This window comes from Cetorhinus maximus, chromosome 5 (genome assembly GCF_964194155.1).
Source record: "Cetorhinus maximus chromosome 5, sCetMax3.hap1.1, whole genome shotgun sequence".
NCBI classification, from domain to species: Eukaryota; Metazoa; Chordata; class Chondrichthyes; order Lamniformes; family Cetorhinidae; genus Cetorhinus; species Cetorhinus maximus.
The window spans coordinates 92118972-92143533 of NC_135883.1; the positions used below are offsets into that span (position 1 = coordinate 92118972).

General features: G+C 44.4%; 1 protein-coding gene across 2 annotated transcripts in view; it reads right to left on the minus strand.

Annotated features, from left to right (window-relative positions):
• Positions 1 to 24562, minus strand: part of slc35f1 (solute carrier family 35 member F1) — a 435718-nt gene that overhangs the window by 101488 nt on the left and 309668 nt on the right. For both annotated transcript variants that reach the window (XM_078542204.1, XM_078542205.1), the window contains one exon: positions 19242 to 19398. In XM_078542204.1, the coding sequence (XP_078398330.1) occupies positions 19242 to 19398 (157 nt within the window). The remainder of the gene's footprint in view (positions 1 to 19241; positions 19399 to 24562) is intronic.

Below are 24562 nucleotides of genomic sequence, written 5' to 3' on the forward strand. Positions count from 1 at the left end.
TTTGCCAGTGGCCTACTGGAGGAGGGGGGTCCTCATTATCAGGCATTCTGTGCCTGATCAAGGGACCTGGCATCTGGCAGGTGTATGGCCTCTGAAAGCCACACCCCTGTCCATGCCCCCAGCCCCCTCTCTCCCTCATCACCAACCCCGTGATCCCCATCCCACCCTCATTCACCTGCGGCCTGGACTCTCACAATGATCCTGGGCCACTGGTGAGTGCATTGCCGCCAGCAACCACTGCCCCCTCTGGCATTGGCAGTATGAGGAGCTGCCAGCCTCTGATTAGCTGGCAGCTCTCAGTGGGAGGGATTTCTGCCACCAGGGAGCTCAATCACAGGTAAGGCCCAACAGTAACACTTAAGTGCCTGAAAGGCATTTGATTATGTTGGGCTTCCCCACGGAACTGATGGTTCCCCGTTGGTTCTCCAACCAACTACAGCCTGATGGCCTGTTAGAATCTCGGCCTTTGTATATTGTGTAAGGTACATTGCATAACCATGCATACTGCAAATAATTTTCTGATAAATGTACAGTGAATGTATCCCTACAGGGAGGTAACTTCCTGCTAACACCATATAGCTCTAAAATGGAGCTTCTGAAATGACAAAAAGAAAAGTGATCATGTTCAAAAATATTTGGTGGGGGAGGGGGGGTGGGGTGTGGGGAAGTTAACTTCAAAAATTTAATCACAGGAAGTAAACTGAAAACTGTAATCTAATCCTGGTGTTCATGAGGCTATTTCAGTTTCATTCTGATATCATTTTACCTTTGATTAGGTTGCAATATTTACTTTTCTATAAACTCATATCTGGAATTTCAAGTTCATCCAAAAAATGCTTAATCCAGCTCCAGAAAACTACAGTAAGCATTATACCTGACTGCTTACATATTTATAGTGACAGTTTGATGTTACTCACAATTGTTTGAACATATGGCCTGGGTTTTTCATTGACAATAATGGTGACCCAGGAGGGAAAAAACAGTAAAAACTGGGAAATAAGAATACTGGTCCGAACAGCTTTTCGTTCTGGGGAGGCTAACAGCGTTCACTTACTATGGAGTAAATCAGACAGCAATTTCCAAAATATACACACTCATCATTAAATGTGGAAACCTGGAAGCTGTAGTCTGGATTACCCTGAATTACCCTATAACAACACCACACTGAAATACATGGCATTGAATTCCATGTAAGGGCATGAGGTTGTGGTACTTACCCACTAGATATGGCTGAAAAAGTTAGGGCTGGTACATCTCGGTGTGAATGAATTTTTAACAGCATCATGAATCATAGGGCTGCATTTTACATGCCTTCGTTGGATATGTTTTCGGTTGGGGGGGCGTGAAAAATAGAGCGGGTGCCCACCCCTCCACCTTCCCACCCACCGCTGAGCTCACCCCCATAATATGCCAAAATTGCAGCCCGCCTGCCATTTTTAAAAAGATAATCAAGGGTCAGTTGGGCTTTTTAACAAGCCAATTGACTCCAATAATATGCTGCCCATGCTATAAAACAGTTGGCATGGGCAGTCGGGTGGGAGTGGGCAGCCCTATATCTTTTAATTTTTAGAAGGGAAGGAAGGGGGGCTGCTCTTTGCAGATGAGGGGGCGGCCCCTTTCTTCCTACCCCCTACTGCATTAAACACATCACCTCCACCGCCCCTCCCTAACCTGCCCAAAACCCCCCTACTCAGGACCTCGGACTTACCTGTCTCCAGGATCCATTGGGCCTTCTTCTTCTTCTTGGCTGCAGTCCTGGCAGTGCCCACTAATGCGCTCTTGGCACTGCCAGGACTGCTAGAGGTGCCAGCCAACTCAACAAGGAAGTATTCAATGAACGGCATGACACTAGGAAGTTCTGAGGAACAAAGGGACCTTGGCGGTGTGTCCATAGATCTCTGAAGGTGGAGAGGCATGTTAGTGGGGTGGTGAAAAAGGCATATGGGACACTTGCCTTTATCAATCGAGGCATCGATTATAAAAGTAGGGAGGTCATGTTGGAGTTGTATAGAACCTTGGTGAGGCCACAGCTGGAGTACTGTGTGTTGTTCTGGTCACCACATTATAGGAAGGATGTGATTGCACTGGAGGGGGTGCAGAGGAGATTCACCAGGATGTTGCCTGGGATGAAATATTTAAGTTATGGAGAAGTTGGATAGATTTGGGTTGTTTTCGTTGGAGTAGAGAAGACTGAGGGGCGACCTGATTGAGGTGTACAAGGTTATGAGGGGCATGGACAGGGTGGATAGGGCGCAGCTGTTCCCCTTAGTTGAAGGGCCAGTCACAAGGGGACATAAGTTCAAGGTGAGGGGCAGGAGGTTTAGGGGGGATGAGAGGAAAAACATTTTTACCCAGAGGATGATGACGGTCAGGAATGCGCTGCCTGGGAGGGTGATGGAGGCAGGTTGCCTCACATCCTTTAAAAAGTACGTGGATGAGCACTTGGCATGTCATAACATTCAAGGCTATGGGCCAAGTGCTGGTAAATGGAATTAGGTAGGTAGGTCAGGTGGTTCTCATGTGTCGGTGCAGACTCGATGGGCTGAAGGGCCTCTTGTGCACTCTGCGATTCTGTGATTGGCTGGCAGCTCCATAGGGCAGGACAAGCTCCCTAGTGAGGGGTGGGTGTCCCACACTGCACCTATTTAGCCCACCCACAATGCGTTATGGCTGCGGGGCAAGCTGGCGTGGAACGGGACAGCTCTACGCTGACTGTGCTGTCTGGCCCCCATTCCACCCCCCACCCCCAGTAATACTCTGCCCATAATTACTGTTAATCTGCCTTTTTTGCACTGAAAGTTTAATTTTATCTTTTCCTCTTAATCCCATTGTTGCTTGGTACAATGTCTAATCGAGTTACTAAATGATATTTCATTTCCCTTAAGTCCTCAATGATCACGAAAGGAACATTAGTATTCCCCACATTACATAAAATGCAATATATGTCTTCATATGATCTGGTGCTGGTCATCCACTGCATAACTAGCTGCACAAATGCAGGAATGAAAAGACCAAAAGGATAAAGGTGATAGATATTAACACACCTCAATTAGAAGGGAAGTCATCCTTCCACAAATTTCAAGCCATAAATGAAGAACTGCCAGGGAGAGAAAAAAAATCAATGTGCAGACAAATGGTGGAAGTAAACAGGGACCTAAATTTCTATTGGTTCCTTCCAACCTTTGGTTGTAATTTTAACAGGAGATTATGGGCAGAATTTTCCCCCTGTTGTGGGGGAAGCTGATGGGCGGGCGCATGTGGGTGCGCAATTACTTTATTGATCTGTCAATGGCCTCAATTGGCCATTGACAGGTCAGTGGCCGCGCAGCTGATTTTGCTGCGCCCCCGCCTACCTGAAAATTTAAATGGGGCGCGGTGACATCAGGAGTTCCGCCCGACGTCACTACACGTCGGCGAGTGGGCCCCGCCCCCGCTTGCCGATGGTAAAACCCTGCCCTGTAAGAACCACTACTGGGCTTTTGTTTTGTGTAAGGAGGTTATAGCATTTCACCAGGGGTTCTGCTGATCTGTTGCTGGAAAGTCCACACAGAAATTCTAGGTGAAGCTCACTACACTGCATTGGAAAATGATGGGTCGCAATTTGTTGTGAGTGAAAAAGGAATGACCATTCACCTTGTGTACAATTCCCCAAAGACTTTTAGCAGGCTTCTTAGTGGAGACTCCTATTCATCTGGTGTCTTTTTGAATTCAGGGCACTCTACAGGGGATTTGTCTTATTTCATGAGCAGTTCAAATATAGCAGTGAGGTTCTTCAACCAGTCAGACTGAAGAATCCCCACTGAGGCATGCAGACTGCAAAAAAGGAAGTAAACAAGAGGAAGTATAAATTGGAATCATAAAATGGTTTCAGTCACGAATGTTTCAGATCTCTGCAACAGCAGTTCACCTAGTCCCACTCCGCTCCCCTTTCCCGTAGCCCTGCAAGTTTTCTCTCCTCAGATGTTGATCCAAACCCCTTTAGAAAGACACGATTGAAACTGCCTCCACAACACTCTCAGGCAGTGCATTCCAGATCATAGATAACCATTAGATTTTTAAAAATCCTCACGTTTCTTTTGGTTCTCTTGTCAATCACCTTCATTGGTGTCCTCTGGTTCTTGACTCTTCTATTAATGGAATTAGTTTCTCCCTGTCTACTCTGTCTAGACACCTCATGATTTTGAAAACTTTTATCACATCTCCTCTCAACTTTTCCTTCTTCATGGAGATCAAGCAGAGTGTAAATTGGGGACTTAATCTGATTTTGTCTGTTTTCCACCAGGCAGGTTGGTTAAAATAAGCCATCATGAATTTCTGAGGACTTTGCTGGCCATGCCCTGTCATAGTCATGTGCGTTCTAGTAAAGCTTTCAAATATAAAAAAAAACAATTTGCACGCTTGAGACAAAATCTCTGGGCCGTGCCAGAGAGCACGCCTGAGCAAAAGCCAACAGGGAATAGCAGCAGCTGACCTCTGAGATTTATCAGTGCATAATTGAGCTGACAGCCCCTGGGGCAGCTGAAAATGAGGGAGAACCTTTGACAATTGTTAAGTAATTCAAAATTCAACTTTACTCCACCAGCGTAGCAAGGCTGGATGTCAGGGCTATCCAGCACCTTTCCAGTACCTGTGCTGAAAAGACACACATAATGGGAAATACATTATAGAATGTAGTACTGCCATTTACACCTCATTATAAAAATCTGCCCATATTTAGACACACTCATTGTGCATCTGATGTCACTTTCAGTGGAAAGTGTCAGAAGTGATGGAGGCTAACAGGAGATTGTGGCACATCTCTTGAAGAATTTTATTAGGGAGCCAGCGCATCTCAAGTGGAAAATTCTGTCCCTTTTCTTTTTCTGTATTTGATAGCCAGTGTGTAAAATTTTGAATGAGTTGAAAATATTTTCCAAGGATTTTTAAAATTTGATCCTTTGGCTCCTCTGGGCTCCACAAGGAATGCTTAAGTTTCCCCTACCTACATTGTGTCAGTGGGGAGTCTCCAGACGCCTGATTTTCTGACGAGCCCCTGGCTATTGTGGGTGGGAAGTTGGCTGCTGCGATTTAAATGTGGCCCAGCCATTAACATTAACTGGGCCTCATTCTGCTGTGGGCAGATGAGAAATTAACTCTCTAGCGTGGGGACTTGCCAGATAAAATTCAGGCTCCTGACTTACTAATGCGACCAGTATATCCAACCACTTTAATATGTCGCTCACAACAAATTCTAGCCCATCATTTTCCAATGCAGAGTAGTGAGCTTCACTTAGAATTTCTGTATGGGCTCTCCAGCAGCAGATCAGCAGAACTACGTGTCTCTGATTATTTTAATGTGGCACAAGTCATATTTTTTGTTGTTATTTTTCTTATTAATTTAGCACTTTGACTTATACCTATGTGAAACTAATCTGTTTTCCTTACCAGCTAACTTTGGACACACGATGCAGCATATGCAATAATGCATCATAAACAGCTTTCAGTGCAACTTTCCCACTTACACACAAATGCATACAGACAGACACACCACCTGTGCTGAAATACAGTACATGAAACAGAAATTATTTGGGTTTCCAAAGAACAACTTATAAAATGTTTAATTATATATTTATAATGTACATATACATTCATTGTCTTATAATATTTACAGGCTGTCTTATTCTCCTGCTTCATGTAGTGGAATAAAATTGAATATAATTCAATTTTGCATCACATTATTATAGCGCTTCAATTCAAATCATGTGATTCAATCACTGAAGCCTCAAATTCAACAATGACTTCCATGGGGCTGGGAAAGAAGAAGAAAACATATTTTTTAAAAGTTGTTGAACTGCATGCATTAATTTCTTATTGAAGGCCACAATCCCAACTGTTATTTTGCTCAAGGAGCACTCAAAGGAAGGCTACACGATAGACTAATGGAACACTGATCTGTGCCTGTAATGCCTCATTTGGTGAGATTCATCGATCAGTCATGCCACTGTGGGCAATTGCCAACTGAAGGCTAAGGGCTTCATCACAAGAACTTTCAAGACCTATAATTATATTAAGTAACTTTACTTTAATGGAAATGTTTCATTTACTGTATGACAGGAGGAATAACACTGCCTTCCAATTGCATTATTTTGGATTATTTTATGTGAGATCAAGGAAGGGGGAAGCTGTATTAAATCCTAGCTCAGTCAACATCCCAGAGTGAGGCAGATTCTGAACTGAAGGCCAAAGGCACATATAACAGCAAATCTTCCAGGATTTGCAGATGAATGAGGGAGCAGGGAGGGGTGTAAATGGCCAAAGGTCATATTATAAGTCACACAATTTTGAACTTAAAACAGAAAACATTCATCACATTCAGCAGGTATAGTTGCATCTGTGAAAAGAATTGAAGTCAACGTTTTGGGCATAAATCTCTCCTCAGAACTGATATGGAATGACACAGGTTAAATTATGTTACATGGCATTACCAAATCATAGGACTAGGAATATATTAAAAGCTAGTTTCACCATCAAAATCCATGACATTTTTTCATCCTCTTGCTATTTTACTCTCTTGGAGCACATTCGTAGACTGAAGTATATATTTAGCCAGCATATATTTTTGCCAAATCTAAAAATGCTAAGCCTGCATATAATTTACATTTGAAGGAATTCAATCCATTTTGTGGGAAATGTACAATTTAGGTCATAGGCCTTTAAAGTAAACTGTAATTTTCAGTACGGAAGAGCAAGCCTTTTTTCTATGCAATAAACTAACAGCTCATGGCTGGAATTGCGTGATGCTAATTAACTAAATCGACTGCTCTTGCCAGTACCCTTAGCCCCTTTTTGAGTATAAATCTATATTTAGATTAAAATAAAGCCCATGCCTCCTAGAGTGAACATGTATCTCTCTGTCTGCCATCACTGTTAGTACTGTTGAATTCCAGAAACAATTGAGAGAAAGCAATTTTATTCCTTCCAGTTTCTGTCCATGCAATGGGCCTTGCGGAAAACATAAATAATTGCGTTTAACATTAAGGGCTAAAATTTCAATGGCTTCCTTAGACGAGTGCAGGGATCGCAATGTATGATTAACTCGCGCCCGTTCAGTAATGCAGGTAGTTTGTAAACTTTGTGCTGCCTACTAATTTAAATGATAGTGATGTCCAGCCTAGGGTGAAACATGCTGTGAAGTGGCTGCGCACTACAACCAAACAAGGCCAGCGCTACTAAAATCCAGGCTGCAGTTCTTAAGGGCAAGGTACATTCTGGGTGCTGCAGATACTGGAAGTCATTGGAGAAGAGTATCTGACCTACAGAAAAGTAAAGATGCTGCAACAAGATGAGAAAAGGCGCTTCGATTTTCTGATGCAATATTTTGGGAACCTGCTGCTGGAGATTTATAGGAAGAGAGAGGCTCTCTTCCCTCAGGGGCCAGAAAACCCTCCAGGCAAGTGTTCAGGGAATGGGATGGTAGTCAATGTGAATAGTGTCATCCCAAGGACCTGAATGAAGTGCCAAAAGGCTAGGCGTGTGGTCAAGGTCAATTAATTCATCTTCAAATGCCGTACCCTTACAACAAAGCAGTACATTCACACACTGCTCAATGCCCCTCATTCACATACCAACGTTTTCTATTAAGTGTGAGTCATATCTTCGTAGCACAATCTCATACTCACACACTTAGCACTGCTGCAAGTCTCACACCTGCATCTCATACCTGACACACTGCAAGCTATTCACCCATGACAGTCACATCCCCCAAATACATTGCATCACACTCACTGATACACTTCAACCTCTCTTGCAAGACAAAGTTGCACATAACTGGAAGCAGCAGCAGCATCTAACAGGCAGAAGACAGACATGGCTGCATGTCCTCACCCCCATGGAGGGGATGCAGAAAGAAAGGTTAACAGGCATTCATCTGCATGATAAGCTGAGCATAGTCGCACATCAACTGCACATCCATCAAATGGTAACCTTTGCAGTTGAGAGAGATCTCAGCATTAAGATGTGTCACCCGCAAAGTCAGGTGTATGCAGTCGATGTCGCTCTGCACCATGGGAAGCCTGTTATCCTGGTAAAGCCACAAGTAGGCTCTTCTTGTTTCTTTCTGTTCAAAGAAAACACAATTAAGTCCCCTCTGCTGGCATAATAAGGGTCTGTCACCTCTATGATGCAGCAATAGACAGCAAACAGAGATGCTAGATATGTCACTGCTCCAGCCTGGAAGGATCCTAATGCAAAGAAATTCAAGGCAACAGTCACCTTCATGGTCCCTTGCAGCATCATCCTCGTCCTCATCCTATTCTGAGGCTGTAGGTCTGTTTCCAAGAGATGGCAGAGTTCTGTAAGCATCTCCTTCATAAAGCACAAACGACTCACGCACTGCTCCTTCACAAACTACTCACGCACTGCTCCTTCACAAACTACTCACGCACTGCTCCTTGCTTAGGTGAAGGTGTGAGAAGCGCTCCCGAAGACCCTAGGTAGGTAAAGCCTCCCACTGAGTGCTTTCTCTCCTCCTCCTCCTCCTTTTGTGAACAGCTCAACTTCTTTGCTGTTTCTGCTCCATCTCCTTCTCATGCTGTAGCCTAAGGGGAGTGCAACTCTTGCAACCAAGACTGGGAGCAAGTGATGTGGCCAGAGGCCATGCAGTCACAATCAAAACTTTCTCCAGCTGCGGAACCGCTCCCTACAGACTTCAAGAGTGGCAACATTTGAGTCCAATCAGTAATATACACTGACTGACATCACAACCTGCCTGTCTGTATACTGTCGGTACATGCTCGCAACGCCCGCATTAATGTCCTCACCATGATGCCTTTTGGCATGGGCCACTCCAGAACAATGCGCATGTGTGCGGACACCATTTTGGTAAATTACACCCATACCACTGAAATTACAGGTGCTGTGGAGCCCAATTTTGTGGCCTAAATCTTTCTGTGGTGTATGTACACCATAGCAGAGATGACAAGAGGTTGTAGAATTAAGGGGAGCGATCCATAATGTATAGATACTTTTAAAGGCAGGCAGGGAAGTAAAGGTGAAGACATTTAGAGGGAAGTTCCAGACCATAGAGCTGAGATATTTAATAACATAATATTAGGAGCTGAATTAACATCTGTAAAGCTAGTTACTAAAAGAGTGGTTCAGAATTATGCTTGAATGCTCATGCAGTAAAAGGTTCCCCCCCACTACCTAAGAATAACTTGAATTATAAATAATTAATTCATTAAGTTATCCAAATAAAATGTTCTCATGCAGTGGCTGCTTTGCTAATCAGGAGATCTTCGTGTTGTTTGTGGTTCTAGGTAAAGAAAAAAAGGACTGGCATTTCTACAGTACCTTTCACAACCTCAGAATGTCCCAAAACACTTTACAGCAAATGAGGTACTTTTGAAGTGTTGTCATTGTTGTAAAGTAGGAAACAAATCACAAGGCCAAAATAACTGTGAGCTCACTCTGCACTGATATTGGTGGAGTTGGATTTATGATTCACTGGTGACCTATGAGCCTGACTCCAGATGACTTCCAGGATCGTGCAATATACATATATTTGGCGGTTTCCTGCACCAGTATTGGAACTTCTTGAAAGAAACTAGTTGGGGGGAGTGTGGGAGAGAGAATCAGTAAGACAGATGGAATGTTGACTAGTCACTTGTCTGCAAGGCCAACAAGCCTGATTAGAAGCTTCTGAATACACTTCAAATTGGTCACTTTGCAAGAAGGCATATGTCTCCAGGACTAACAGTGCATGTTTTAAATGCTTCAGTTCATGATGCAGCTTGGAACACTCTTGAAGGATCAGCTCTGCCAGCATTTCATTGGCATGCAATTCTTTCGAGCCATGAGAGGTAGGACTACAGGGTATTCCAGCGGCAATTGACATCATCTCATCAATCTTGTTGCTTTTATTGGCCAAGATTTTGCAGTGAGCATTGAAGGAATGACTTTCACCATTCATTTCGGATACAGTTGGCCACAGATTTTCAGCAGGCCTGTCAGCAGAGACATCTGGTCATTTGGCCTATGTTTGAAATCAGCACCATTTGCGAAGGATCGGTGGCATTGGTTAGCTCAACCTTAAAGAAACTTGGAGCTGCATGATTACCTTTATTTCCTAATTCCTTTCAATGCTCCATCAAAAGCAGCAAGCAGCAAGTTACGTTCAGAGTTGAATCTTAGGGCCAGATTTTTGCTCTTGAGACAGGTAGCTCGAGCTCAGAAATTTCCTGACTCGGCAGACACGCCTCCACCTAAAGGGTCCCATTAGACCTAATTTTAAGCTCCAGGAAGGCAGGGGCAGGATAGAGTCCGGCCCACTAACTTCAGTAGCAGATTGGAGGTGGGCAAGTGCAGAGGTGGGCTAGTTAGAAGGTCCGCCTTGGCACTCTGCGACTTTATCCCAGTTGTTCTGGAAGTTGTTAGGCCCTCTAACCCTCACCACTCAGACCCCCTCAACCCCCAACACACCCCCTCATATCCCCATATCACCTCTATGCCAACTCATACCCACAACCAGCACCCCCTGCCCCTGCATGCCCTCTATAGCCACTCGCCCAGTATCCACCATGGGCAAACCTCAGGAGGCATGTGCAGATGAAAAAAGCAAACTTCTAACAATATAATACATCTCACACTCATACGCACTTGATAGTGAAAAACCCCTCATTCATTAAACCCTTTCAAAGCTTTTAAATCTCCTCAAGTGGTAAATCTATTATTAAAAACAAACATACTTTTCTTCAGTAGCCACATCAAAGATAGTTAATCCTTTAAGAGCCTCTTTAAACAGTCAATCGAACTCAGAGCCCCCTGCAGAGCTAATTGTAGCTTTTGAAACTCAATGAGACATGCATAATGACATAATAACAGCCCTTGGGAAATGTCAACAAAGAACTCTATTGAAACTGTGGAACAGGCGGTCAAGTTTTTTTTTCCTACACTAGATGGCCTGGCAATCAGAAGTCCAGCTGGCATTGTTTTGTTTGGTTCTCACTGACAGCTTAAGACTATATTTTTCAAGTTGAAAGAGCAGGGGATTTAAAAAAAACTTCATATTATGACACTTGAACAGATCTTATCCACCCTTCAAGAGCATTTACATATGCTCCATCAATTCGGGGCTCCCACACTGCTGGCTAAGGCCCTTGGAACAGCCAACATAGGATGTGTTTGAACTCAGCACTAAGTTCAAATAGCCCTGCTGAGTTGGGGTTTCCCGCCTGTGTGAAGTCATTTAAATAAAAATTGTGCACCATGCATGACCAAAGTTCTGATAAGCATTTTGGACAGACAAGACGACAAGTGTCCCTGTCAGGAGTACAAATTGCCTTTATATCTTCAAAAGACACCAAAAACAATTTTTAAATATAAAAACAATGTTAAAGATAATCTTTTTTTTTTAAAGCCGTATAGTTGCAAATAATCACAAGCATCATCATCAGCAGCCCTTTAAAAGGAGTGACAAACTAATAAGGAGGCACCTGCTATAGTCATAGACCAAACTCCACTGAAAACCTGTGGACCATCAATCTTTTAAGATGAATTCTAGATGTCCCCAAAGAAAGGATTTAATTATTCTATCTATCTTTTGAAAATACGTTCTCAGCTACTGAATGTTGTGAATTGCTTATGAATCCCATAAGCAATTTAGTCTGGGAAGAACATTTATTTTAGTTGTCACCAGTCTTTCCTCAGAGGGGCAGTGTGAGGGGATTAACTTGGCACAAATCACTTGGTATTTCTATCAGAACAGACTCTAAATTGTCATCTACAATTGAATTTGCAGCAGAGTAAAAGTATCATATGCTTACAGGTTATGGAAAAGGTTTGTCTGATTTTGCAAGGTACTCCTATACTGGTATCAGGATCCACGAAAACTGTGCTCAGAAGGAGGCCTGTGACTTTGCAGTGCCACTTTCTCCTTTTACTGTCCCCGTGTGCCATCAGGTATTGTTGTAGGCCTGATAGAGAACGGTACTTACTGTCCTGAACTACTGCTCTCAGGCCACATCAAAAGTTGAGTTCCATACACCATGTCAAGTGGTTCACATTATGTTACATTGTGCTGTCAGTGTTTTGAAAGAGTGTTTTGCCACTGATGGTATATAATCAATATAAAAATACCTTGGAGACCATAATCTTGAAATTGCAAATCCTCCACTGTTCCAACCCACAGCAATGTGGTTGACTCTTAACTGCTCTCCCAAATGGCTGAGCAAGCCACTCAGTTCTATCAAACCACTATGAAGTATAAAAAGAATGAAACCAGACTGAATACAAGCTGTTCAGGAAAGATAGGATAGGAAAGAATGGAGAAGGAGTGTAGATGTTGACTAAGGGAACACAATGTTCTGGAGGGGTCGAGGACAGAATGTTTAGTTGGAACTAAGAAACAACAGAGGTATGGCTGGAGCTGGTTTTGGGGGATTAGGTGGGTCAAATGGATCAAGAGTCAGTAGGGGAACATTTAGTGAACAGTGATCAAAAGGTTTAGGTTAGTTATGGAAAAAGAACAAGGAGCCAATCAGAGTGAAACTAATTAATTTGGAAAGCACCAATTACAGTGGGATAAGGATGAATTTGACCAAGGTAAAATGGAATCAAAGATTGGCAGGCAAAACTGTAATTTAACAATGGACTACCTTTAAACAGGAGATCGTTTGGGCAAAGTTGAGCTTTATTCCCACATGAGTGAAAAGTAGGATGAACAAAGCCAGGGCTCCCCCAATAATGAAAGACATAGTAAGTAAGATGAAGCAGAAAAAGTGTGCATATTACAAATGTCAGGTTGATAATACAAGTGAGAAGCAGGCTGAATAAGAAAAGTTCAGAGGGGAAGTGAAAAAAGAAATAATAGCAGCAAAGACAGAGTGTGAGAAGAGACTAACAGCTATCTTAAAAGAGAATCCAAAAGTCTTTGACTGCAAATAAATAGTAAAAGGGTGGTAAAAGGAGGAGTAGGGCTGATGAGGATCCAAAAGGGGATCTATGCTTAGAGCAGAGGATATGGCTGAGGTACTAAATAAGTACTTTTCATCTATCTTTTTCAAGGAAGAAAATGTTGCCAATTGCGTAAAGAAAGAGGAAGTAGTTGAGATACTGGATGGGCTAAAAACGGATAAAGTAGCGTTGTTAGAAAGGCTGGCTGTACTTAGAGCTGGTAAGGCACCTGGACTGGATGGGATATATCTCAGAATACTGAGGAAGTAAGGGTGGAAATTGCAGAAGCACTGGCCCTAATTTTTCAGTCTCCCTTAGTATTAGGAATGGTGCCAGAGGATTGGAGAATTGCAAATGTCACACCCTTGTTCAAAAAAGGATGTAAAGATACCCAGCAACTAATAGGCCAGTCAGTTTAACCTTGGTGGTAGGAAAGTTTTTAGAAATGATACTCCCAGATAAAACTAACAATCGCTTGGACAAATGTGGATTAATTAACGAAATTTGTTTAAGGAAAAATCGTGTTTAACTAATTTGCTTATGGACTAGTTGGGTTGAATGGCCTCCTTCTGTGCTTTAATGATTCTATGGGCGGAATCATCCCAGAATTGCACTAAGTGTGTTGGAAGGCATGAAAAATTATGTTTTATCCACCGGTCGCAATGGTGGATATTTGCGCCGCATCGTCCCCTTCCCCAGCGCGTCCCAACTCATTAATAACGCATTCATGGGAAACACACTGGATCAGTTGGGGGCAGGCTTGGATTTGCCCGCCATGCCATGACCTCAGCACTTCCTCACCCTGGGCACCATATTTAAAGCACACCAGAGTGCAGCCTACTTCATGTCTCCAGACCAGGGCTGCTCCAGGCGACAGATGGTCCCAAGAGCAAAAATGACAGCAACCCTCAAATTTAGTGACGCTTCTCTGGGGTGCCTGCAGGGCACAGTAGAAGGCCACCGCAAGCTGGGTCTGCTTCCGCTCTGGCCGCAAGAGGTCCACCAGAGTCACCAATCGGGCTGGGAGGTGGTGGTAGTGGCGGTCAACACCACCGGAGCACAGAGGAGGTCAGCCACCCAGTGCAGGAAGAGGGTGAATGATTTCATCCATTCTGCCAGGGTAATTCAACCACCTCATTACTCTCAACTCACATTCCCAAACTCATCACACATCCACAAGGATCTCGCACTGCAAGAGACAACATCACTAGCTCTCACATCAGGCTCACCACACAAACATTCCATGCAGTGCCATGTGTCCTGCTCACACTCTCCATTTGTTTCCACACAGGAGACGCCTGCTCACATCAGCAGGGAGAGGTTCCAGCTCAGGGGTGGAGTGGCCCATATTAGGCCCCTCACTTGCTATGAGGAATGTGCCATTGCACTGACTGGTGAGGATGTGGATCGTGCCTGTGGTAACGGTGAGGTCGGCCATGAACACCCTTATGAGGATCCTGCACCACATCATCCCTCCCTCAATGTAACTGTGAGTGCTCTCTCTCCTGCTTTTGACTCTGCTGCCATGCACTAATTATTTCTACTTTAGTTCACAGGAAGTACTTCCAAGCAACTGACACCCTCAGCCAGCCAGTCCCTCAGCTCCATCCACATCCTCATCTCCAGCCAAGAGGACGCCTCCTCCATTGTAGAGCTAGAAATAAGCAGCCTGGGCGACCCGTCACAATGCTTACCCACACTCTCCATGAGCGCAGAGACACACACCTCGGTGGGATCTAGATCTAGAGCAGGCTCAGGTTCACAATCTGGTGGTCACCACCCAGACCCGTATCCGCAGCAAGAAAAGGCAGGTTTGGCCGAGCTCGGAGGACTGCTGGGGAAAAGGCATCTGTGAGGTCCGAGTCAGATGATGAGCCTTTGGATTTGGCCTTCCAACTCATCCTGGAAAGTCAGCAGAAGGTGCGGAAACATCACGCAGAGCAGAGTGGCATGTGAGTCGGAGGACTGCGTCCACCTGCTCTCTGATGAAGTGGTGTCCACATGTACGCATATGGAGGCCTCCATGGGGAGGATGGCGGACACCATGGAGACCTTGGTCCAGCAGAACACAGAGATGTGTGCAGACCTACACTCCATCGCAGGAGCGATGGGTGAGTTCCTGCAGTGGCGACGCGAAAGGGAAACGGGGCACCTCGTCCCTTAAGGTGCTCCTTCTCCTCAAGGAGTTAGGCCAGGGCCCTCAGGCACCCAAAGGGAGGAGGAGCGGCAGCTGGACACCCCAGGTCATCCACTCGGGAATCTCAGAGGCTGTCCTCTCACTCTGAGTCCCCTTTGCCTGTGAACCCCTCAACCTCATCCTTTGTCACCGCAGAGGGAGGAGCTGGCCAATGAGTGATTCTTGAGGGAGAAGTGTGTGTGTGTGTGTGTGTGTGTGGCAGGGTCTTTCGAAGCCTCATGCAAGTACTCTCCTACACACGTGGACCCTTCACGTATCACACTCATCGCAATGTCCTGAGAATTTTCAATGCTGCCTGTTGGGGTTCACTTTCAGTTGACCATCTGAGCTGACCTGCATCTCCGCCCAGCCACTGATCTCCCATGCAGCACCTGATCTCCCTCACCACAACTCTCGTTTCACTTTCGATTTAGACAGCGTGGTCTTGATTCGGTTTCTTGTGTGCTCCCCCATCTTTTCCCATTCCCCCAGTCACCCTTTCCTTTCCCCTATTACAGTTGACACCCTTGGCATCACCTTCCACCTCCCCTCTGTGGCCAACCAGCTGTTGTAGCAGGGATTTTCCTTTCCCTTCAGGGATGTCCAGGTGAACATCCAGCTCACCGACTTCCTCCTTCCCACCCCCAGGTTCCGTGTCTGCCTCCAAGTCCCCACCAACCATCCTCATCGTCCCTTCTACCTCTGTTGAACCCTCACTCTCCCACCCTACTGCCTCACTCTGCCCTCGGTCACTCTCACCCTTCCCTCATTCCACGCCCACCCTCACTTTGCTCCCCAGGAGGCAGTCATGGACTCATCAGGCCCCTTCTTCGCACTTTCACCTGGACATCCCCCCCCACCAGACCTCTTCCCCGCTTTGAACCCCTTCCCCCCTTGGAGCCCTTTCCCCCACCAGACTGCCCCCACCCCCTTGGTCCTCGCCGCCCCCCAATCATGGACTCCACTGCTTGGTTCTTCCCCCGTCCTGACTCCTTCACCCTTACTTCTTCTGCCACCCTTGTTCCTTCCCCCCATCGACTCCTCCAGCTTTACTTCTTCTCCAGCATTACTCCTTCCCCCTTTCTGACTCCTGCAGACACCCTTACCTCTTCCTCCAGTCTTACTCCCCCCCCCTCTCCACACTCCTTCCTCCTACCAAACTCACTCCTCTCTGCACACTCCTTCCTCCCCCTGGACTCCCTCCACTCTATGCACTCCTTCCGCCCTCCGAACTACTTCCTTAACACCTTACACCCCCCCCCTTACACCTACCTCCCCAGTTGCTGTCTTATCCCGTTACCCCATCATCCCTCTTACCCCCTGCCCCCCAATCTCCCCCCCGACATCTTCATTGCCCCCCCCTCCCAACCTCACCCCATCCTGACACCCTCATTCCCTCCCTCCCAACCTCAGCCCATCCTGACACCCTCATTCCCCCCCTCCCAGCCTCACCCCATCCTGACACCAGCGGGCTGGCCTTATGTATTACAATGAGGTTGCCGACATCTGATGGAGCGAAACGCGACCCACCATCAAGCGGCTAAGCAGATGATCGCAAACTGCTTTCATGACATGGTGAAACCGATTTTTGGCCTTCTCACCATATTGTCTACCCACAGCGTCAAGCATTCCAGCATCCACGGACGTTTCTGTCCAAAGAGTTCGGTACCGTCTGTGTCTTTAATGCTGCTTTATACACATTTAAGAAAACTGAGACAATCAGTGCAGCAAACTATTCATCAAATTCCTCGGAACACCCATCTGGTACAAGCACTGCCACCACAGTGACCACAGACATCTGACCACAGTGATCAGGTTGCCAGGATCTCTTTAATCCACACAAGATATGTTATTCAAGTGAGTGCATCATACCATTGCTCACTTCAGGCAGAATTTAGGGTAGACCTTAAAATACTGGAGGAGGTAAAACCAGTCTCCTCTCCAAATTCCATCCCCTTCCATTAAGTAGATCCACTCAGTTTACAAGTTAACAATCCATCAGAATTTCAAGGCTTTTCTTTGCAACAGTGTTAAATACAATGTTAAATTCAAGGAACATAGGAAGGATTGTTCTTGTTTGTGTAAATTGTAACATTCACATTATTTTATTCTTTCACAGAAATTTGACTTAGGTACAGAATGTTCCAAATTAATCTGTCCAGTTTGATCTGTTGTATACAAATTTGCATGTATGAATTGCACAATTACTGGAAATAAACAAAACTTCCACGTGTGACAAGACATCTAACCATCTGTGCCTGTTTGGAATTACTCAAAATGGTAGTCTGTGACTATGCATTATGTAATGATATCATTAAAATATATGTCCATAATTAATATACTATTTGCAATTTTAACATGCAGGCATGTTTGGGATGTGGAGTGAGAATTTTCATTCTGTTCAACAGAAATGGAGTGGACAAGCAGTTAAAATGGGGAGGGTCTATTTCCGACACTGTTCCTGACAATTTCTGCTTTTATCACTGCTGCTTTGGTGACAGATGAGTGCCTGCCAGATTCAGGCTGCTGCCTCATGAATTAATGCAAATAGAGGCCTCATGATGTCAATGGAGCCTGATCACATTTTAACCCAGGCCTGAGCGTGAAAGTCACTACAGCTTTCTCGCTAGGTAAAACCAGATCGCCAGCTGTCGGGAGGACGAAGAGGCCCTTGAAGGTAAGTTTAAAACTTTCTTTTGCCAAGTCAGGAGGAGTAGGGGTGCTGTACTTCCATGGCCCACAAACATTTTGTACCCTCCCCTGTCCTGGAATCCCCCCACTACTTTCGCGAGGTCCTTCTAAAACCCACTTCCTGTTGCTTGCTGGCAAGCCTCCTCTGATGCTGATCATTGGCCATTGGCAGCCTAAGCATTAATTCCTACCCGCTGGACAGCCGCATACATTTGGTGACAAAAACATATTTTACAATGATGTGTGGAGTGAAAAAGCGTTTGGCCTTGCGAGGTAAGAAGGAAGAGTTGGAGCCATGGATCTGATGTGACAAAGAAGACAGTCAATACCATTAACTATTAACCTTATAAATCTGCCCAATTTATAGAGCAACTAAAAATGTAGCGATGCATAGTCTTTTATGCTAAAACATCTGGAGGCATTACAAAATAACTCCAAATCCCCTGCACTCAATCAATAGTATTTCATTAAGTTTAAACTTTCAAATTATTTAAATTAAATGTAGATTAATTTTGTACTAATGGATGAATTATGAATCAATGTAAGGGCACAAATAATTCACCCTATTAAGGTGCATTAATGATCTTGAGCTAAACTAGTAAATGGGCTTATCTCCTGAATGTAGCTAAATAATGTAATTTTTAGTGATATTGGTTGAGGTATAAATAATGGCTAAGCCAATGAATAGTAATATTTTAGGTCCACCTCAGAGTACACTTTCTTTAACTTCGTTTAAAGACAGTGCCTCAGGTAAATATAGCATTCCCTCAGTTTTCACAGGAGTGTCAACCTAGATTATGAGATGAAGTCACTAGAGTAGAACTTCAATTTATGACCTTTACTCTGTACCAAGCCTACTATTTTAATTTGGAAATAAGACCTCAGCAATCCATTTCAGTTAATAGTATACTATTTGCAAAATAAAATCTACATGCAGAGTAAAGTGTTATGTATGAAATTGCACATTAGGTGCCTATTATGGGAATAATTATGGCACCTGACATGCGAGTGTTTGACTTGGGACACTGGCTGAAAAATGTTGAAAATCTGTTCCAGCACAAAACCCATCAATTTGATGAGCGCAAAAATAATATCAAACTTAAAAATCAACAGGGATAATTATTATAATTATTTTTGCTTCAGGCAGGGACCCTTGGCTGCGGTGAATGATATCAGAAATAGTGCACTATTTTAGATGAAGTCAGAAAATTACCCTCGAGTGTGTATAAAAGGAAATTGTCTAAAATGTTTTCCAACGAATAACTTGCATTTACCTGGCATCTTATCACTTCTCTACACAACAGTGTGCACAGTGAATTAGTCTGAAATGCAATGCCAGTGATGTAGGAGAAAGCCCTGCAGTTACTTTTTCCCAGAAATTAATCGAATCTGGCTGTTAGTTAATTTGCTAGCCACATATTATAAAGTAGGGAAAAGAACTCACAACTGTATGCCACTGAAGAAAGAGCCAAACAGTCCAATCATTCCTAGAAACTCCACCCGACTCAGGTTCTTCACAATGAATTCTTCACAGACATTGGAAATTCCATATAATGTAGCTCCTGCCAATACTAGCAAGTCTCCAAGCAGCTTATTATCACCTGGTCAAGAGGAAACAAAAAAATATTAATTATAGTATTAGTTTACAACGTATGGTTAGAAAACTTTCTGAATGCTAATTGCAATCACTTTTTCTTTCAGAGATATAAAATTACATTAGAGATTAACAATCTTAACCCATTCACTGACCTGACATTAATATTTACATAATTGGTACAGAAAATTCTGTTATGTTATAAGAATGGCAGTTAAACTTAAAACCAGGCAAAAACTGTTATAGAGGTATCTTATTCAAGTCTATACGTATAATTTGGTTTTGTAACCAATTACAACACAAACATTTTATCTCTGGTGTCATAAAGATGTGTTTTATGCCAAATGATGATTCTTAATGCATCGGCTAGAAACATTAATTGAACTTTTAAAAAAAGACTAAAGTAACTTGAACTTACAGCCAAGATGGCTACCTATGCATTACAGTGTTTTCCACATTCCAACCCCTTTGAGATGGAGACGGCATGTCTGCAAAAATCCATCAAAGACAATGACCTCAGAGGAATGTGAATGAACCATATTTCCTATTCCATTAGCACAACGTCCAAATACTCAGCTGGGTGGAGACAAACCATCAAACCTTGTTGCAGTCAAACAAGGAGAGAGCAAAGAGGGTAGCCATTCGACCCCTCCTCACCTAGTCGTCACACTGGATTTAAAACTGGCCCATACTAATATCATGGGACAAAAGCAGATGGCTGGCCTGCTGAATATTTCCAGCATTTTCTGTTTTCATGGCCTGAATTTTTCAGTCGTTGGGCACGCGCGATAGGCAGGCTGGGAGCGTATGGGAAATAGGCCACCAGTTGCCATTGGCCCCCAACCGCATTTTCATGCCGGCTGGCTAATTAATGGCCAGCCAACGTGAAACATGCGCTGAAATGCTCAGCACTGCCGGGGAGGGGAGGGGACGGGAAGAGGGTGGGCGCCGACGTAACCGTGAGCACTTCAAGAGAGCTCCTTGAAAGCAGACAGCTGTCCCAGTGAGCTGCAGACCTCCACAGACTAAAGGACCCGACAAAAATGCTGCAAAATATGTCCATGCAGCACAATCAAGCGCCTGAAAGCATACCTCATAAAACCCAGTACCCAGATATCTCTTTTTATTCTATCTCCTCACATAGATTTCATCCCACCCTGGATCGAGGTTTGAGCAAAAATGGGAATGCCGCCTGGGAGAATTGCCCGCCCACCAACCATAAATGTGGACGGGCCATGGGAAATTGCTGTTGATTGCATCATTAATGGGCTTAATTGCCCACTTAACTGTCGGCGGGTGAGCTTTTGACTGTCGCTAGCACCTGCTGAGCGAAATATTGTGTAAGTGCGCGATGACGTCAGGAGGCTCGCCTGGCGTCATCTTGCACTATTTCACACCTGTTCGGGTCGGGCACGCGCCCGCTCGCGGGACGTAAAATTCTGGTCTATGTCTAATATCACAGGATGTCATTCTCATCTTACATCTGGAATTCAGCTCAAGGGCAGAATTTTACATCCCGTGGGCGGGCAGGCGCCCGACCCAATCAGGCATAAAATCGCACGCGATGACATCAGGCGAGCGCTCCGACATCAGCCCGCACTTGCACAATATTTAGGTCGACTGACACGCACAAGAGTCGGCAGCGCGCCCGCCGACAATCAAGAGGCCTATTAAGGACATTAATGTTTTAATTAACCTGGGTTTTTTGCTGCCTGTCTAATGTTACGATTGGCGGGCAGGCGAATCGGACAGGTGGCCTTTGGATTTTTGAGGAAACCTCATTCGAGAGCAGGGTGAGATTCCCGATATTAATTTAAAAAAATAAAAACGTTTGGGGAGAATTTTTACAATCTATATGTTTAGGTGAGTGAGTCCACTGTGGACTTTCATTGAATGCTCCCCCGTGCCGGTGCTGACTCCTGTGCTCGCCTTCCTCCCCACCCCACCCCACCCTGGCAGTGCCGTGCATTTCAGCATGCCTTTCATGCAGTGTGAAATCGTGGTTGGGGGCCAATGGCGGGTGGCGGGCCATTTCCCAGCCGCTCCTGGGCCCACCGACCGCGCCTGCCCACCAAACTCAAAATTCTGGCCCATGTTCCTGTTTGGGACCAAGCCTGTAATGAGATCTGGAACTGAGTGAGTTCTGGTGAAATCTAAACCGAACATTGATGAGCAGATTATTGCTAAGTAAGTGCCACTTGATAACAGGATTGATAAATCCTTTTATCGCTTTGCTGATTATTGGAAGTAGGCTGATAGGGCAGTGATTGTCAAGGTTAGATTTGTCCAGCTTTTAGTACACGGGACAAAGCGTGACAATTTTCCAGATTAAAACTACCAATGTGAGGATGGCGTCACTAATAACATATTTTGAATGTTAGGCCTGTACCTGAAAGATGCTCCAGACCCAACAGTTGGGAGGAAAATAAGACCAATAGAGGAGCAGCTATTACATTTCTTCAATGTCCCGAAGAGAGTTAAGAGACATGTTTGGAGAAGGGTTGATTAGTTTGTATTTGGAACTTCATGGAACTTTATTAGGTCCTCAATGGGATTTCTGCCAGCTGAGAGCGAGAGAGAGTTCTGTTGGCCACAATGGGGGCATGTGCAGGTGCAGTGATCTAGAATGCATCAACAGAAAATATGAGAGAAGGAGATTCAATACTAACTTTCAAAGGTAAATTAGATAGCTAGTTGAAAAAACTAATTTTCAGGGCTATGGGAGTAGAGTAGGGGAGTGGGACTAATTGGATAGCTCTTTTAATGAGTTGACATGATGGGCTGAATGGCCTCCTTCAATGCTATATGACTCTATGAACCTATGAATTCAAGAAGTAGCTCTGGAAGTCTTCCAGGCAGATCTTCTTTACATCTGTGCTCCCCCACCAGCTGATATTACCAGCACTTTTGGTTTGGAGCAGAAACTTGGAAAGCCTAGGTTCCACTTCAAAGTTAAAAAAGTCAGAAAGATTTTAGCGACCTTTACTCTATGTCTTGTAATGCCACACTTTATCTGGGAGCCACAGAGCTAGCAGCCCAACCACAATTTAGTCTACATGAGCTGAAACTCTTCAGTGCACCAGTCAAGATATGAAGACATTCTAATGCTGGTTCCAAGTATTTGCATATCTTCTGATGCAGGAAAAGCCAGCATGAAAAGAAACTGCACCCATGAAGACAGAGGATAGAAGAGAATGAAAATCAGGTTAAGCCAAATGGGGGCAGTTGGGTGGAATACAATGCTGAGCATGGGAAGTCAAAAGCAGGAAATTCAGAAAGAAATTTAGAGGGATATGAGAATCTGAAAAACTTTTGAGAGCCATCGAATCATATGATGTTCTTCAAATTTATTACCAAGAACAATAATTAGCTTCTGTCAGCGTTGCACAAAGACATGTGGGCAGGGTTTGCATGTAGATAGGCTTCCAGTGTCTTTCCCTTCACTTCGTATGGGTTGCAACTGTCCCTAGGATATTTGAAGCAGGAAATGGGTGCCAGAAGTGGAAAGGAAGTGTTCCACTCTGCAACATTAACATCCCCAATCTTCATGAGCACAGAGAAAAAAGCACATTTTATTTGACTTTATGCTGAAGAAAATGTATTTTACACTATGAGGTCAATTATAAAATGGTATGCTGTGTGGGGTGCTTTGGCCATCATGACCATATAAAAGAAATTAAGATGTATATCCTCCATAACTTTTAGCCATTATAATTAATGGACAGAAAATCATGGAGAGCAGTGCCTGTATATCGCAATAGTCACTTAGTGCCCATCAAGAGCAAAACTTCATGGCCAGCATCTTCCAGTTGGCAAGCGGGGGCAGGGCCCGCTCACTGATGTGTAAAATGACACGGGATGACGTCGGGCGTGTGTCTCGACGTCACCCCGCATCATTTAGATTGTTAGTTCGGTGGGCGCGCATCCAAGTCAGATGTGCACCCGCCAACCTGTCAATGGCCTATTAAGGCCATTAAGAAACCAATTGAACTCATTAATGGACCTGCACGTCCAACCTTAAGGTCGGCGCGCAGGCCGGGAGCCCAGGCGGGTTTGTAAAAAAACATGAAACCTCATCCACAGGCGGGATGAGGTTTCATGAGTGATTTAAAAAATACAGAATATTTTAAATAAAAGTTATGGACATGTCCCAGCTCATGTGACAGTGTCACATGAGGGGACATGGCAGGGACATTTTTTTCTAATCTTTATTGAAAGTTTTAAATCGGTGCCGATCTCCCTGAGACAGCACTTTGCCTCAGGGAGATCTGTGCGCTCTTCCGCACGGGCACTCCCAGCTGAGGGAATCCCCCGCCCGCACAGGGAGCGCAGAGCACTTCCTGGCGCATGTCACACTGGGCGGGCCTTAATTGGCCCGCCCACGTAAAATGGTGGCACGCCCCCAATCGGGGGCACCGATCGGAAGCGCACCCACTTGCGCCCGGTCCTACACATTCCCCCCTGATGGGGGGAAAATGTTGCCCCATAGACCTGATCCTGATAACAATAATGGAGTAATGATGAGAAGGCACTAATGTATTCGCCAATCAACCACACTCTATATTGTTTTGGCGCAAAGCACAGCTGAGAACTAAAAAAAGGTGCTAAAAATCTGATTGTACTGAACACTTTGGAATTCATTATCACCCTGAGATTCCATACTGAACAAAGGCTGGGTGCTTTTCAAACATTATTAAACAAAGTAAACCATTTTTGAGTTAAATGAGCACCAGAGTTTAAAATTACAATAATGGTGATGGGCAGGATTCTTATTTAGAGGTCTCTGTTGCATTTCCAAAACTGACATTCTGACTCTTAATAGTACATGTTTTAGAGGGCTTTGTCAGCCAATCCAAAGAGTGATATCGTTTCAGCACCAATCTCATGTCAATTAGTACATAGTAGTTTCAATAAGACACATATGAAACCGAGTGTTTGATCTCACCACATGTGCCTTTCAAAGCCTTTTTATTGTATAGTGACTTGAAACATGAAATGTTCATAAATGTGAACAGCAATAAGACATGGTCTAATGTGTACCCTGTTTTACTTTATTATGGGCAGAATATTGTGCTCGTTGGGTGGGTGTGTGCCCAGCCCAAATGAGTGTAAAATGACGTGCGATCACGTCAAATGAGCGTCCCGATGTCATTTCGCACTTGCACAATATA